General features: G+C 32.5%; 1 protein-coding gene across 2 annotated transcripts in view; it reads left to right on the top strand.

Annotated features, from left to right (window-relative positions):
- Positions 1-14,780: 14,780 nt before the first annotated feature.
- The window catches only part of LOC114330123 (abhydrolase domain-containing protein 2), a 153,548-nt gene continuing 150,348 nt past the window's right edge, over positions 14,781-17,980 (top strand). For both annotated transcript variants that reach the window (XM_028279434.2, XM_028279433.2), the window contains exon 1: positions 14,781-15,066. In XM_028279434.2, the coding sequence (XP_028135235.1) occupies positions 14,912-15,066 (155 nt within the window). In that variant the 5' untranslated portion in view covers positions 14,781-14,911. The remainder of the gene's footprint in view (positions 15,067-17,980) is intronic.

The following is a 17,980-nucleotide window of genomic DNA, read 5'->3' as shown; positions in this document are numbered from 1 at the left end:
TTTAGCTCCTAGTAAAGTTCAAACTATAAATTTAGAGGTTTCATGGTGCATAATTTTTTAATAGACGAAAATACAATAGTTCCTAATTTGGATCAAACTGAAGATCATTCTAATGCAAATATTTTAGCTCAAATATCAAAACAAAATAAAAACACAAATAATCAACCTCAAACATTCAACGTAAAATTCTGGTTAACATTAAAATGTTTATAAATTTTATAAAATCTTTAAAATCAGCTGTAGCTGTAGATGCAGTACTACCATAACGTGACACAGAATGACAAACAAAATTTCGACCAATCACGTGCCGAATTTCATACAATTTTCGATACAAGGACTTGCATAGTGTCATACAGGGCACAAATGTACGTACAAGAAATGATACAAGAAAATGCATAGTGTCATACAGCCTTAACACATTGTATCGAGAAACTAAGATGACAGAGAAGTGTGAGTATAGGTACGGAAGGGGAGGACAACTGTCGCAGCTTTACTATGCGTAAGAGTGAAACAGCACTAATTCAAATAAAAAAGATGGTGTCGTCACTTCGTTTTGAATGACACTCTCTTTATGCTAATATGGTTAAACTCTGTGACGTCACGGGGCATTTGAACTATTTTAAGATAAAGAAGACTTGAAGAAAAAAAAATGTGCAAGTTCCCTATTCTGCCAGTTCTCATATTTATGTCATTGCATCGCAAATTTCATTTAAAGAAATTTGTGATACTTTTTTGTAAATTTTTATGGATTTAAGTTATTTTTCGGATGTAACTACAATGATATTATGCAAAAAATTATGTTGCCTTGCAGATTTAAAATGCGTTTATCTCGAAAATGTTTGAGTTTAGCGAAATGAATAGTATACCTTTTTAAGTAGGAATATTAATAGAATAAAAATTTTTATTCAAAAAGTATGTAGAGTGGGTGATAAAAATAATTGAACGTATTAAATGAGCGCTGAAAGACGTATGTGGCGCCCTCTGGATAATACATCATTTTTGGTGGCGGATTTAGATTTCTCATTCCAAAAAACCCCCATTTGCCAAATTTCGTGTTGTTATCTCATGTATGTCAGGAAGTATTCGAGAATAAATCAAATAAAAGTTTAACTTTGACATCCTGTATTTCGGTTATTATCAACTTTCGTACTAAGGTAAGTTACCTTAAATCTTCATAGTTAACCTATGACCGATTCTTTACCAAACACCCTGTATATAGAAAAACCTGAACAGAAACAAAGAATTAAGAATATTCTATAATAAAGTTAACGTCAACAGAAAAAAATTGAGGGCAATTACAAACTAATGCAGAAGTCTGAATGACGACCTCTTAATAAGGAAAGATATTAGTCCGTTCTTTAACGGTAAAATATTGCAAAACCTCTAAGTTTTAAAGAACCGCTTGGATTGACATGAAATTTGGCATACACATAGCTAACAAGTCAAAGAAAAAAAGTGATATTGTGCCGGTATGTGCTTTTGCCCTGGGGGTGGTTTTCACCCCCTCTTAGGGGTGAAAAAATATTCGTCCAAAGAAAGTCAGGAAATGGATAAACTGGCTAATTTTAAGTAACTTTTGTTCTATAGAGTTTTTTCACTAAGTCAATACTTTTCGAGTTATTTGGCAGTGAATATGTTCATTTTTTCAACAAAATAACCACGCTTTTAGACGGTTTTTCGCAAATAACTCAAATAGTAAGTATTTTGTCAAAAAAAGATTCTTAACAAAAATATAGCCTGTAAAAAAACTAAAAAAAATGGTGTATATATCACGTCTCTACACCTAGTAGAAGCAGAGTTATAGTTAATGAAAAATAGGTTCATATTCGTCAAATTCCAAATGGAATACTTTAACGTGAAATAACCAAAAATTCAGCCCATTTCGGGGAAAACTCATTACAACTTATTTAAAGTGTTTAAAAAACGCTTCATTTTTGTTTTTAAAAAAAATTCTAGCATCAAAATTAAACAAGTTACGCTCAAAATAAAGTTACTCCCTTTTGGTTTTGGTAAAAAAATCGAGAAAATCACCCCCTAATTAGTATCTTAAATGAACTTAATCGTTACGACTTCACAAGTTTCTTGACTCGTGTATATATTTTTTATATGATTTGTAAGTTTTATCGGTTCAAAGTCCTTATTATTGAAAGGGCTGTAGTTAAAAGGGGTTGAACGAGTCACTTATCACGAATGTATGCAAATTTAGAAACACCAAATCTTAATCAATTTTTGTCTAACAGAAAAACAAAAAAATACATTATATTCAGAAAAGCAAATCTGACTTTTTTTTGTTTTTCGAGATTTTTGGTATCTCTAACAATTTTTAATTTATTTTGAAAAAAAGCATATTTTTAAAAATTTAAAATTTTTAAAAATTTTACTTTGAAATCAAATTTTTTCAAAAATAAGCACTTTAAATCGACGAAACTTACAGATCATATAAACACAACATAAGTAAAATAATTTGTGGAGCGGTAACGATTAATTTCATTTAAGTTGCTAATTAGGGGGTGGTCTTCCCGATTTTTTTTGCAAAAACAAAAGGGACCAACTTTATTTTGAGCGTAACTTGCTTAAATTTAATGCTAGAGACTTTTTGTAAAAATAGAAATAAAGCTATTTTTAAACACTTTAAAAAGAGTTATAATGGGTTTTCCCCAAAAAGTGCTTAATTTTTTGGATATTTCACGCCGAAATATTCTATTTGAAATTTTGGTGAATATAAATCTATTTTTCATTAACTCTATGTTCTACGAGATCCAGAGACCTAACGCGTACACCATTTTTTTTACTGTTTTATAGGCTATATTTTTGCTAAGAACGTTTTTTCGACAAAATACTTACTTTTTGAGTTATTTGCGAAAAACCGTCTAAAAATGTGGTTATTTTGTTGAAAAATGAACATATTCAGTCGCAAATAACTCGAAAAGTGTTGACTTGACGAAAAAGCTCTATAGAACAAAAGTTACTTAAAATTAGTAAATTTACCCATTTCCGGACTTATTTTAGACATATATTTTTTCACCACCAAGAGGGGGTGAAAGTCACCCCCAGGGCAAAAGCACACATCGGCACAATATCACTTTTTTTTCTTTGACATGTAAGTAAGCTATACGTATGCCAAATTTCATGTCAATCCAAGCGGTTCTTTAAAATTTAGAGCAAAAACCGTGAAAGAATGAACTATATATGGAATCAATGGTATTGTTTTGTTGGTGTTTAATATAAAGACCATTTCTGTAGCCCCTTCTTTTAGGCAAGTATTTGCTGATTTTTATATATTGGAGGTTGTGATTTGTGAGATAGTTATTACTTTTTTCAGAGACAAAATGCATAGATGGGCTCAATGGCGCAACCCTTTATTTGTTTTAATTAGCCTATAAATATGTGGTGAGAATATATGCCAAATTCCAGTTATTTTTATATAATTTGTCTCAGAGTTGCAATGGTAATGCAATGGCTCTTTAAAATGATTGGTTCTGCCACTCTGATTGCATATCTCTTGCAGTGTCGTATAACTAATTCATTTTTTTATTAACTAGTTGTAAATATTTATTAATACCTTTAAATTAAATATGCAAAATGAGTTTCAAGTACTTAAACAAAATTGTTTATAACGCTAAACAAATATTTGCTTTAGATTGCAATGATATTTCATAATCATATTTATACAGGTTGTCCCGAAAAGATCGGTCATAAATTATACCACAGATTCTGGAGTCAAAAAGATGAGGTTGATTTAACCTCATTTACCTATATACACAATAGTGCACATAAAAAAGTTACAGCCCTTTGAAGTTACAAAATGAAAATCAATTTTTTTTTCATATATTCGGAACATCTTAAAAAAACAACAGTGAAATTTGTACATCAAATAAAATTTTATGGGGTTTTGTTCCCTTAAACCCCCCCCCCCCAACTTTTGTGTACGTTCCAATTAAATTGTGGTACCATTAGTTAAACACAATATTTTAAAACTCTTTTGCCTCCTAGTATTTTTTGATAAGCCAGTTTTTATCGAGATGCGGCTTCTTTTTTAATTTGTTTACATAAAAATAGGGTTTCGTTACTTTAACCCCCCCCCCCCCCATGTTTGTGTACGTTCCAATTAAACTATTATTGGGGTACCATTAGTTAAACACAGTGTTTTTAAAACTTTTTGCCTCTTAGTATTTTTTCGATAAGACACCTTTTATCGAGGTGTGGCTTATAAATTATAAATAAATTTTCATATTATTACCAGGTCTCTTTAATCGTACTTGAGTGTCAAACACTACATTAGTGTCAAAATTTTATAAAAGTGGAGTAAATTTGCCTGAGGTTGGACCAATTACAAACAAGCATTCCGGCGTGGTATATTTGAATTACTCCTCCTGGTTTAAAAACAGACCTTAGTTTCTGGAAATAAATCAAAAAAGCAAAGTAAACTTTAAGATGCTTTAAGACGACTTATATCTTTAGATCATATGTTTCTAAAGGTAGTCCTTGAAAAATATTAAAGTTAGTGCACGTGTATTAAAATTTTAAGATAACGAAACAAATACATTTTTTATTAAAAAACATTCGTTAAAATAATTTCTTTATAACAAAGGTAACTAATACACTAAGCACCAAAATTAACGCACCACCTTAAAAATGGGACATTTTTGATGTCTTGTATTTCCTAAACCTGTTGTCCGATTTTAGTGATTTTTTTAATATGTTATAGCTTTATTCTTAAAAAATATCGATGTAATAATATTGTTTCTATAAAGATAAGTGTCATTGTATACCGGGTGTAACAATGATAGTGTGTTTTTTCCTCAAAGTTTGGAACACCCTGTGGAATATTCTGGCGTATATAAAATATTGAAATTAAAACTTAACTGTAGCCTTATGCTTTCTTAACATTATGCTTTTTGATTCATTAGATTATGTTGGATAATAAAAAAGATAGGTACTTTAACAACTAGCCATGTTCTTCATCAATACAGGGTGTTTCTAAATAAGTGCGACAAACTTTAAGGAGTAATTTTGCATAAAAAAATAATGACCATTTGCTTTATAAACATATGTCCGCAAATGCTTCGTTTCCGAAATACGGGATGTTGAATTTTTTCTTACAAACTGACGATTTATTTATTGCTCTAAAACCGGATGAGATATGCCAATGAAATTTGGTAGGTTTTAAGAGGTAGTTATTGCGCATTTTTTGGCATACAATAAGAATATTTTATATTCACCATTGGTGTGCATACGGGTCATATTACCCGGTCATATCAGTGGCGGCCGGTCAGGGTCGGCAGGGTCGGCAATGTCGACCCACACATTTATAGATATAATTTTTTTTAATATTTGTATCTGTGAAGTAAAAAAAATCTGTCAGATAATACAGACTAAATTTTATTCATGGTTTTTAAAAGGATTTGATCAATCCGAGCGTAAAGTGATCCCTGCGCATAAAAGACTTCTCAAAAAATGAATGATCCGAACCATTCATCTGACTTTTCGGCTAGCCGTACCCAACTCTCCGTAGCTTGACGATTTACACGTAAAACTCAACGAAATAACAAGTCGATGAGCAAGCGAAAGCGAACATACATACATTCTCTCCGTGGGTTAAGCGTCGTTTGTGATATTGTAATTTTTTTAAGTTGTCAGGAATTATCATTTAGTGGACATGATGGATCGAAGCATTTGTTAAAAATCAAACTAATTATAGAGAAATAATAAAATTGTTTTAGAAATATTTACTTTCTGATTCGAAGTGTATTCGTAATACAGAATGAACTAATACATATAATCAAATAGTTACATTTTGAATAACGTTATTGAATCTGAGATTTAGAAAACCATTTGCTTTTCGCTGGAAGTAGATGAAACTTCTGATTATCATGTCATTCACAATTATCAATTATTGTTGTTCGATACGCGTTACGTGGTAATATTTATGAGAGGTTTTTAGGTTTTAGAGACGTGAGTAAAAGCAATAAGGCAGAATATATTTTTGGTGTTTTAAAGAACAGATTAATAGTTATTTATGATATAAGTGTTAAAAGTACACAAAGTTTGCAGAATGAGCGATAGCGAGTTCTGCAATTCACATGAGTGCCTTAAAAATGTACTTTTTAACAGGCATATCATACAATATTTTTTCTACAAACATAATTACAGGATAATATCTACAAAAACTTTTACTTCAACGTGACTGACATTCCATTTTTATATTTTTTGACATTACATCAAAATTGTCTATACGGTCAATACGAACTGCAGTGCCTTAAAAATATTTTAAAGCACTAATGCCTTAAAGTAGCATTTTTAACGCTCGTATGGAGTGCTAAAATAACAAAGCACCAGGACCAGGGAACATACCAGCTGAACTAATAAAATATGGCACAACAAAATTATATGAAAACCTGGCTAAACTCTTTCAAAGATGCATCAACGGAGCGGAAATCCCAGAAGAATGGAAGACATCATGGATATCCACCATACATAAAAAAGGCAGACGGGATCAATGTGACAACTACAGAGGCATCGCTGTAACGAACTCGATCAGCCGAATATACGGAAAACTGATTAAAAATAAAATCGAAAACGAATATAAAGATATAGAAGCTGAAGAACAGGCAGGATTCAGGGCAGGGAGATCAACGGTTGACCATCTGTTTTGTATTACACAGATTATTGAGAAGAAACTGGCCGTCAACCAGGAGGTGCATCTGTTATATGTGGACTTAAGAAAAGCGTATGATAGCATCCCACACAACAAACTATGGGAAGCATTAGAGAAAACAAATATAAGCGCAAATTTAATAACAGCGACGAAACAATTGTATACCAAAACTGCATCAAGGGTGAAAGTTGGAAGCAGGCTATCGAGAGGATTCCAAATTAGCAAAGGCCTAAAACAAGGGTGCTGCCTTTCACCGACATTATTTAAGATCTACCTCGAACAAACTCTAAAACTTTGGAAACGCAAATGCAAAAACATGGGATTACCGATCAGCAACAATACAATATACACTTTGTCATTTGCAGACGACCAACTTGTACTAGCGCAAGACTACGATGATATAGAATATATGACAAGGAAATTAATAGAGGAGTACAAAAAAGGTGGTTTGGAAATAAACATAAAGAAGACCGAATATATGTGTATCGGTGGGACCCAGCAGGACCTTACACTGGGGAATGGCGAAATTATTAAACATTGCGACGCATATAAATACCTTGGTATGACCATCACACAAGAAGGAAGCGTAGACCGGACGATAGAAGAAAGAAACAACCAGGGAAGAAAAGCAATTACCCTTCTCAATAGCATCCTGTGGGACCAGTCAATATCAAACAACAACAAACATAGAATATACAATACAATTGTTAAGAGTATAATCACTTACAGCAGTGAAGTATGGCAAATAAAAGAAAGATACAAGACAAAACTTGAAGCAACAGAAATGGATTTCTGGAGGTGCTCAGCAGGAAAATCAAGATTAGAAAGGGTAACCAACAACAGAATTAGGGAAATAATGAATGTGAAACACACAATAGTAGATGACATTAGTACCAAACAGCTTAGATGGTATGGACACGTACAAAGAATGTCCGAAGAACGCCTCCCGAAACAAATCCTAACGTGGACCCCTCATGGTAGACGAAAAAGAGGAAGACCCCGCCTGAGTTGGAGAGAAGGCATAAATCGAGAAATGAGAGAAAGAGAATTGGATGAAGACCTTTGGATGAACCGAAGTGAATGGCGACTAGGCATCGGAAGACGTAGGAGAACGTTTTAAAACCGATATATATATATATATATATATATATATATATATATATATATATATATATATATATATATATATGGAGTGCTAAAAATTGCATTTTTAACACGGTTGTAGAAAAAAAATTTTGATATCAAAAATAAATTGGTAGGGCAAACTGGGGCAATCCTATGACGGCGTTGCTGTGATGTGTGGTGAATTGAATGGTCTCCAGGCAAAAGTTAAAACTATTGCATCACAAGCTTTATTTACTCACTATACTATGATGCGCATATTATGAATTTAGTTTTGCATGTTACGTATAAAAAAATAAAGAATATCGTCTTTTCTTGCCAGTTTAGCTCACGGATTACTGCTTTAGAACAAATTTGTTTCGAAAAAACAGCGAACAGTTTGTGAGAAGCGATGAAATTTTAAATCTCGGTTAGTTTTGTCTAAGCAGATTATCTCTAGTAGTTTTAGTATCTGTAGCAGATTTTCGTGAACAGCTTTTGAAAGTTTTTGATTTTACCGTTACCTCGATCCGTGAAGCAACCGGTTTGAGAACTTTATTAAATGATTACTCTTTTAATATTCTTTTAAATATTTTTAAGACAGAGTTGGCCCAAGATATTCATTGTTGTTCAAAATCAGTCAACTGACATTATTAATTCCAAAAATAGAATACGAAAGCTGGTGCAAAATCTCAGAGATTTCCGTAATGATAGTAGTTTCCAATATATACGCAGTGATGTTTTGGATTCGCTTGATATTTCCGAACCATCCCAAAACAGACACCGACATGATACATATCTCGAAAAACGAATTTTGAAGATTTGCAAATTTTTGACCTCTTTTACGATTCAAAATTTAAAAGTTCCCTTTGCCAAAGAATTTCCAAGATATTTATTATTACAAGTTAGGTACTTAAAAATTATGCCGATCCAAATATTTTCAGAAAGTGGGATAAGTTACAAAATATGTATGTATAATTATATGTAGTAAGTACTGCAATTCATTACAACAAACTGTTCATCAATTTTCTGATTACCACCAATTTCTGCCTCAAATAAACGGGATTTATCTTGTCTCAAAAGAATCAACACGTATTGTCGAAACACCATGAAACAAGAGAGAATGTCTCAAGTACATCAAATAAAAAAAAACAAAAAACAAAAAACTCCTATGATGATTTAAGCCTTTTAGTTTTATGGTATACCTATATGAGAAGACAAAAACAACCTTGCCGACCCTGTCTCCAAGGCCACGAGCCGCCACTGGGTCATATTACCCGTATGCACGCCAATGGTGAATATAAAATTCTTAATTGTATACCAAAAAATGCGCAATAACTACCTCTTAAAACCTACCAAATTTCATTTGCATATCGCAACCGGTTTCAGAGCAATAAATAAATCGTCAGTTTGGAAAAAAAAATTCAACATCCCGTATCTAGCAAACGAAGTATTTGCGGACATATGTTTATAAAGTAAACGGTCATTATTTTTTCATGCAGAATTACTCCTTAAAGTTTGTCGCACTTATTTAGAAACACCCTGTATTGAAGAAGAACGTTGCTAGTTGTTAAAGTACCTAACTTTTTTATTATCCAACATAAGCTAATGAATCAAAAAGCATAATATTAAGAAAGCATAAGGCTACAGTTGAGTTTTAATTTCAATATTTTATATACGCCAGAATATTCCACAGGGGGGTGTTCCAAACTTTGAGGAAAAAACACACTATCATTGTTACACCCGGTATACAATGACACTTATCTGTTTAGCAACGATATTATTACATCGATATTTTTAAAAAATACAGCTATAACATATTAAAAAAATCACTAAAATCGGACAACAGGTTTAGGAAATACAAGACATCAAAAATGTCTCATTTTTAAGGTGGTGCGTTAATTTTGGTGCTTAGTGTATAAACAAGTAATGTATTGAAATGTTTCCATATTTTTTAAATGACCTCCTACTCCTTATTTCTTGAGCCCTTGATACACTCTAAATATTGTTAGCTTGCTGTCTCCATTGCCTACGATCATGGGCGAATGTGATCTAGGAATACGTAATAAGAGAGTAGAGAGGTTAGTTCAGTTTTACAAGGCCAACGAAATCATTATCAAGAACACATGGTACAAACTACCAGTCAGAAGAATATCCATATACCTACACCTGGAAAGCCCCTAGAGATGAGGGTGAGAACGTAGCAAGAAACAGACTAGAAGAGAACCAGATTCCTGCCAACAGATCAAACAGCAAATACACAAGAAAGTCCAGACAGTAGAAAGGCAAGGACAACTTAACGCTACAGAAAAATGGAGAGAGTTAGAGAAGATCCTGAGGAATATTACACAATACACAACGCCTGAAGAGCGATACATCCCCTAAAAAGCAAACAATGCATAGCACAAGAAATAAACTCATTGATATTGGAAAGGAGGAAATACAAGAATAAAAACAAATAACAATACAAAAGTGTAAATAAAACAATCAAAGAAAAAATCAAAGAAGCGAAGGAATTATGACTATAAGAAAAACAGAAAAATATGCAAAAATAGATAGATTAGAAAAACAACATGAAAGTTTTAACATATACATACAGGAAAATTAAAAGCAGCGGGGAATTTCCGAAAGAATGGCTAATATCTCAGTTAATCCCAATAACCAAAAAATCCAACACAATGAAATGTGAAGAATATAGACGGGTCAGCTTGATGAACCATGTTTTTCAATTTACACATGTAAAAAATATTATTATATTTTTTTCTGTGTTAAATCTGTAATACAACCCTTAATTTTAAATAAATCTCAAGCCATCCCTGTCCTGTCAGTACTACCCTTAGAATATAAAAGAACTACCTAATTCATCCCCACTTAATTCTAGGAAGTAGGCAATCCAAACCACGTGATTTTTAATGACAGGACGTATGGCAGGCAATTCAGCGTTGCCAGAGTTATTACAATTGTACCAATTTGATACAATTAACAACCAAACTTTTGATACTAAAGTCTCCTAAAGTAAAAACCTAAAATTTTGTGACATAAGAAATTTGCTTCAAATAATATTAAACGACGTTTTTTTAAGTTTTTGTACAAAATGTGTTGGTTTAGTACGTTGTGTCACTATTCCAGTCATTCCGGTCATAGCCACCTTTACTTAACAAGCCACGAAGTTGAAACTTGGCAACATCTATTGGTAGACCGATTAATTCTGACAGTTCTCATTTGTTTTTAAATAATTTTCACTGTATTTACAGACAAATTGACATATTTTACAATATTTCGTGCTCTAAATTATAAAGAACATTAAAAAGTATGTTATTATGATGATTTTAGTTCAATATAATATATTTTTATATAAACTTGCGTGCATATAGAAATCCGTCCACTTAAAAATTTTGTCATTTTTAATGTCCTATATTTCCTAAACCTGTTGGCAGATTTAAGTGATTTTTTTTATATATATTATAGCCTAATTCTTTAACAATACCGCTGTAATTATATTAATGCTAACCAGTTAAATTTTTATGGTGTACCTGGCATTTATAAAATACTGAAATTAAAACCCAACTATAGACTCCGGTTTTCTTAACATTCTGTTTTTTTGATTAATTCGCTTATGTTTAACAACTAGATTTGTTCTTTATCAATTCAGGGTGTTTCTAAATAAGTGCGACAAACTTTAAGGGGAAAGGAACAAAATGCAAAATTTTGACGCCTGTATTTTAAATGTAATCATTTTTTTCGAATTCTGAGAAACCTAATAAGTATTTTTGAAAAATTTAAACGCAGAATAAAAGATTACTTTATTACCGAGAGCCGAAAGTCCTTTAGAATGAATAAAAAGTTTTGTTTAATGACATATTTGAAACTAAAAATCACACTAAATTTTCTTAGTTTTTCACCCCTGTAACTTATTCAAATAAACATAGAAGTTTTCAGGGACTTTGGGCCCTCGGTCCTAACGTAATCTTTCACTCTGCGTTTAAATTTTTGAAAAATACTTATTAGTTTTCTTAGGATTCGAAAAAATGAATCCCGTTTATATTCTTGTTATTGGTTTTTTTTGTATAATAAACGTTACTTACAAGGAATTACTTTTAATATTATTTTGTACAAACTTCTAATTAATAATATTTCCTTGTTCGACTTAAAAAATACTATAAATTTTACCAGAATTTGTACTTTAAAATCGTAGTTTCGAAAGCGGTAGTCCGAAAGTCGGACTACGGACGTCATCAATTGCGGCGTTGCCTTTTTCTCTTCATGGCTTGTAAAGTAAAGGTGGCTATGTTCCGGTGCATTTACAAAAATTTCTCTGGCAACACTGCACACATGCTATTTTATTGGATACTTTATTTAAATTAAAATTTCAAATTTAAGATACAATGTGGAATTACTAGGTACCTAAAATAATAAAATATATATTACCCCGATGATTTTACCTAAAATCTATTTTAGGGATGCTCAATATTATTTTTTATTAAACTTATAAAACATAAAATTTGTTAACCTAGCTTTCTTCAATCTTCCAAATTACTTAGTTAAAACTTTTTAACTACTTATTGAAGTTTATTGACGTAAGCAATATTTTTTACTATGTCACAGAAGTATTTAGCAATACTTACACGGACATAAAATACGAAAATTACTTTAAAATACTAAAATAACACTATGCTATCATATGCCTTCAATAGGGCTTTTCATTCACAGTCATTTGTTTCGAGCTTCTGTCATTATGTCACATAATATTAATATATCTACTATCTACGGCATACGTTATTGGTATATACAATGATACAAACCAAAGACGTATGGCGTAGATATATTAATATTATGTGGCACATGACAGAATCTCGAAACAAATGACAGTCGATGAAAAGTCCTATGTATTGCATGCCAGCCGCCAGACATATTGGAATAGTTTGACAGATCGTTGGATTCCCTAATAGATAATATTTGGACATTTTGCGAAATTGAGAGAAAAAGAATGACCTCTTCCAATGCGATTCATCGAAGGATCTACTCGTACCACTCATCACTTGAGGGTACATGAACCTCTTTCGCTATTGTTCGTTTGAGGGTGAACAGCCTTTCTTTTGGGCTAAAACGATCATCATAATTAGTAATCTCTCTCCTGTTAGCTTCCGTTTGGATACACATATCCGCTAAATAGTTAAAGACAATAATCAGATAGTCAATATCCGTTAACCGATACGAACAATCAAAGGTCGTGCACATACAGGTAATTCGCAAGTGTTACGGCATACACGAGTTCGTAGTTCAAACGCAGACACGTGGAACGTGGAACAGTCAATTCGTGTGTGACCGGCATTAATGCTCGAGACAAAAAGCTCGACAAGGCTTCACAGAAATTTGGTAAGACTTTTTCTATACATATTAATATTGTCTGTTGATAAACCCGTTTATATTCTCTTTTAAACCCAGCAAACCTCATACAGTGCAACCCTGAAATTATATTTATGATTTCACATGTACAAGCTTTATCGTACACATGTTTAAAAGTCTTCTTGCGAGTCATGCATAAACGTGTCTACAAAAAACTAGACGATAGAATAACAGAAAACCATATTACTATGGGATTATAAAAGGATTTGGTACTAGAGAGGCATTATTTACTATACAAACATTTATAGAATGGTGTCGAGATGTTAATTGTGACGTATTCATTTGTCAAGTTGACTTAGAGAAAACCTTCGACAAAATATTTACAACACAGAAAGCTTGCAAATAGATTACAGAATACAGAAATAGATGATCAGGATGTGAAAGTAGTCATTAATCATTTGTACCCATATCAGAAAATCACAATACAAGTAGACAATAAACGAAAAACTTAAGACATACTTATAAGAACAGGAGTACGACAAGGATGTATACTATCCTCTCTACTTTTTAATATGTATTCAGGAGATGTTTAAAGAGGCACTAGAACAATGGGACCGCAGCCTTGAAATAAAACGTCCCATTGAGATGACCAGAAGCGCTTTCAATAAGATGAAACTGGTATTATGCAATGGAAAACTGGGAATAAAAATTAGAACTAGATTATTGAAAGCTACATAATATCTTTTTATAAGGAGTTGAAACCTGGACTATTACAAACGCAATTGAAAAAGTATTGCTAGTTTTGAGATGTGGTGTTATCGAAAAATGTGGAAAATATGACACAAAGCGTAAGAAGCACGGAAATATTAAGAAAGGTGAAAAAATAAAAAGAAATACTCAATACTATGAAGAAAAAAATGAGCTAGGTACCCTACTAATAAATGAAAAATATGAGTTAATGCAATTGGTTATTCAAGGTCAAGTGGAAGAAAAAAGAGGAGCGTAGAGACGACAGTATTGATAAAATTAAACTTAATTAAAATTAAGTACTATTGATAAATTTAAATTAATTCATAATTGAATTAGAATCGATATAGGAAATATGAAAATAGGAAATATCTTAATCCGCCCCTGTTCCATGTGTATAATCCACATAACCTAAAGAGCAAGCAACTTGTTTTATCAAGCGGTAATGTTGGTTGCATAGTTTGAAGGTTGTTTATTTATTTTTACAATGGAAAGATTTTTAATGGAAAGATTTCCCGCAGTTAAAATTAATTTTGCTTAAAATTATGTGATGTATAAGAAATATATTTCTTTATGTATCCAGAAATATTCTGAGCTTCCAGTTGTGTTGTGTTTTCAAATAAAAAAAAACAAAAATTTCATATTCAAAGAATCGGTCATGAGTATAATCGGCCATGAGCAATCGAAAAAGTCCAAAATATCGATTTCTAATAATGGTATCAAATTAATATTTTTATTATTTTATGGTTTACATGAAATATGAATATTGTTGCTAACTATTTTTAAAGTGATTTAAAATGTTTGCAAAATAGTTAGAAAAAGATATTATATTATACATGTCTGTATTAACAAATCGATTCACCAAGCAAATCGATTATAGTCGATGATAATCGATATATTAGGAAATTCTCAGTATCCAACTGTCAAATCAAACTCCAATTGGTCAGGCTCAATAAATACATTATTATCCATGCATTTTACTTTCGCGTTTGGCAGTGTTTTAGTTTTAGTTTTAGTAGTGGTGCTGTTCTGATAGTAACCGGCTGTGTCGTGACAACTATGTCGACGGTATTATTAGCTGCCGTAGCTGTCATCATTTGTATTCTCTTCCGAATTTTAAATGTTAACAGTGAACCCCACAAGCCTTCGATATGGTGCGCCGATAATAAGTTCCTCAACAATATCCAGAAGATAGCACCTGTCCTCAACGAACAGTAAGTCCCCTTTTTTTGTTATGTTTAAGGTACAAAAGTGCACAGATAGCGCTTATTTGGAGGTGTAAAGACAGTCTTTGAATGTATTGATTTTGTCTGAAAGTTTCCAGTTCTTTCTAGTTCAAATAGAGTCTTGCAGATTGCAGATAATTTACATTGCGATTGCAAGCAAGGAACACTTTAAAGATTTGTTTATTTTGCTAGCAATTTGTGTTCTATCCTTAATTGCACAAGTACTGCTAAAAGTATTTCATAAAAATCACATATATTTTACTTAAATTATAATATAAAAACTATATGTACTACAAAAAGATAAACAGTCTGAAGAAAATAATCAATACTACTTATTAGTACTTATTACAAGCATTACTAGTACTACCTATCATGTTATAACAAATAAGAACATACTGTAGTTACAGTTTTATTGCACATCCTTACATTTTGTGTCAACATATTTAAAAAAATATTTTAGGTGATTTTACTTTCACCACTCCATGTTTTATATTACTACTCACTGTCATTTTTTGTAATACTTTCATTTAGTTAATATTATCAAGGCAAACACTTTATTTGCTTTGATACTTTTATTTGAATCATAATTACCAATATTTATATATATATATCCCATTCACAGCGTAATACGCCTTTGGGTTCCCGTTCGCCAAGCCTGTCTATTCTGCCAGTCTTCTTCAGATAGATTTCTTGCTGACATTGCTTTTGAGATTCCTTGGATCCATGTTGTTGGTGGTCGTCCTCGTTTTCTTTTCTCTGGTGGTACCCATTCTAATATCTTTTTGGGTAGTCTTTCTTCCCCCATACGTCTAACATGTCCGTACCATATTAGTTGTTGTTTTTCGATGTCTTCTATAATTGATCTTTGTACTTTCATTTGTCTCCTGATGTCCTCATTTTTCACATGTTCTAATCTAGACTTTCCCGCTGCTCTCCTCCAAAAATCCATTTCAACTGCCAATAGGTTACCTTTAAGTTTTTGTGATAACTGCCACACTTCTGAGCCATAGACGATTACTGGTTTTAATATGGTATTATATATTCGTTTTTTCGTTTCCGGTCTTATATTTTTTGCCATAATACTGAATTCAACGCACCTATAACTTGTTTTCCTTTGGTTATTCTGTCTTTTATGGCTTCATCACTTCGTCCTGTCTTTGTCAGTTTTATCCCCAAATATGTACATTGGTCACATTTCTTAATAGTTTCATCTTCTAAGTCGAGGTCATCTGGATTATTTTCTCCTCCTACGCAAAGATATTGTGTTTTTTGGACATTTACTTCGAGGCCCCATTTTTTGTACTCTTCCATTAGTTTTCTAGCCATATACTCCAGGTCTTCTTTGTCTTGGGCAATAACTACCTGGTCATCTGCATAGTGTAACGTATATAACGTTTCATCCCCAATAGATAGCCCCATCCCTTTACACTTCTTCTTCCAGTGGCTGAGTGCTTCATCGATATATATGTTGAACAGTATGGGAGACAAACAACAACCTTGCTTCAGTCCTTTTGTTACCTGAAAACCATTAGACACCTCTTTTCCTATTTTAACTTTTGCTATTGTGTTCTTATAAAGCTCTTTAATAGCATCGATTAGTGTAACGCTGATACTGGTTTTCTCCAATACTTTCCACAACTTCGCAACAGGCACGGTGTCATATGCTTTTGCTAAATCGACTAAGAGTAAATGCACTTCTCGAGATCTCAGTGTTCTTTTCTCAAGTATTTGGGATAAGCAGAAAATACTATCTATTGTGGATCGTCCTGCTCTGAATCCGTTTTGTTCTTCTGACTCAAAAGGGCGGTATTCTTCGCATATGCGTTCTTTTATAATTCTTCCATATAATCTGCTAAGCGTACTCGTAACAGTTATACCCCGATAGTTATTGCAATCTTCCTTATTTCCTTTCTTATGGATAGATGTAATCCATCCTTCTTTCCAACTTTGTGGCACTGGTTCTCCATGCAAGTGCCTATTGAAAACTTCTGTTAGAATCTCGAATAGTTTGTTGGTTCCATTTTTTATTAACTCTGCATATATCCCCTCTGGACCAGGAGCACGTCCATTTTTCAGCAGTGATACAGCTTTTTTAGTGTCTTCTACGTTGATTGCTAATGGCTCCCCTTGAATCAGGACTTCATGTTGTTCTATGTTTTTGTATTCCGGTCTTTCTTCTACTAACAGTGTTTTATAGTGTTTTTCCCATTTTTCAGGTTCTATGGAGTGTATGGCTATTTGTTCTGTTTTGTTGGATCTGATGTTTTTTATAAACCTCCAGGATTCTCTTGATTTGCGGCCGCCGATGTACGTATCTAATTCCTGACATTTTCTTTCCCAGCTTTGATTTTTTGACTCTATTACCGTTGATTTAAATTTATTTACCATTTCTCTATATTCTCTTTTATGTTCTTGATCTTTTGTTCCCAGCCATCTGTGATATAATTTTTGCTTTTGTTCTTTCATTTCCTGTAGTTCATCATTCCACCAATTATTTGTCTTTCTGGGTTTATTTTCTCGTATACCTAAGGCTTCTTTGGCGGCTTGATGTATTCCTTTTTTTATTATTCTATGTAGCTCTTCTGTTGTTTTATGTTTGAATTCCTGTGGTAGTTGTTGCTCTAATCTTTTTTTATACAATTCTCTAGTACTATCGTTGTCTATTACCAATATTTGAGGTGTTTAAAAGCAAAATGAGTGAAGTCCAGCTTTTTATTATTTAGCTTAACACCTTGGCTGCGTTATGAGACAAATAGACCTCGTATTAGCTTAACTGGCTGCATCAACTTTCTTGTAATGCCTGGTGACAAATGGGGTATACGGGACATAATATGTGCCTCTTAACGCACTCAACATCAGTTTATAAATATCTCTAAACGCAGCCAAGGTGTTTGCCAAACGC

The sequence above is a fragment of the Diabrotica virgifera genome, chromosome 2 (genome assembly GCF_917563875.1).
Source record: "Diabrotica virgifera virgifera chromosome 2, PGI_DIABVI_V3a".
Taxonomy (NCBI): domain Eukaryota; kingdom Metazoa; phylum Arthropoda; class Insecta; order Coleoptera; family Chrysomelidae; genus Diabrotica; species Diabrotica virgifera.
This window is presented reverse-complemented; position numbering and strand designations above follow the sequence as displayed.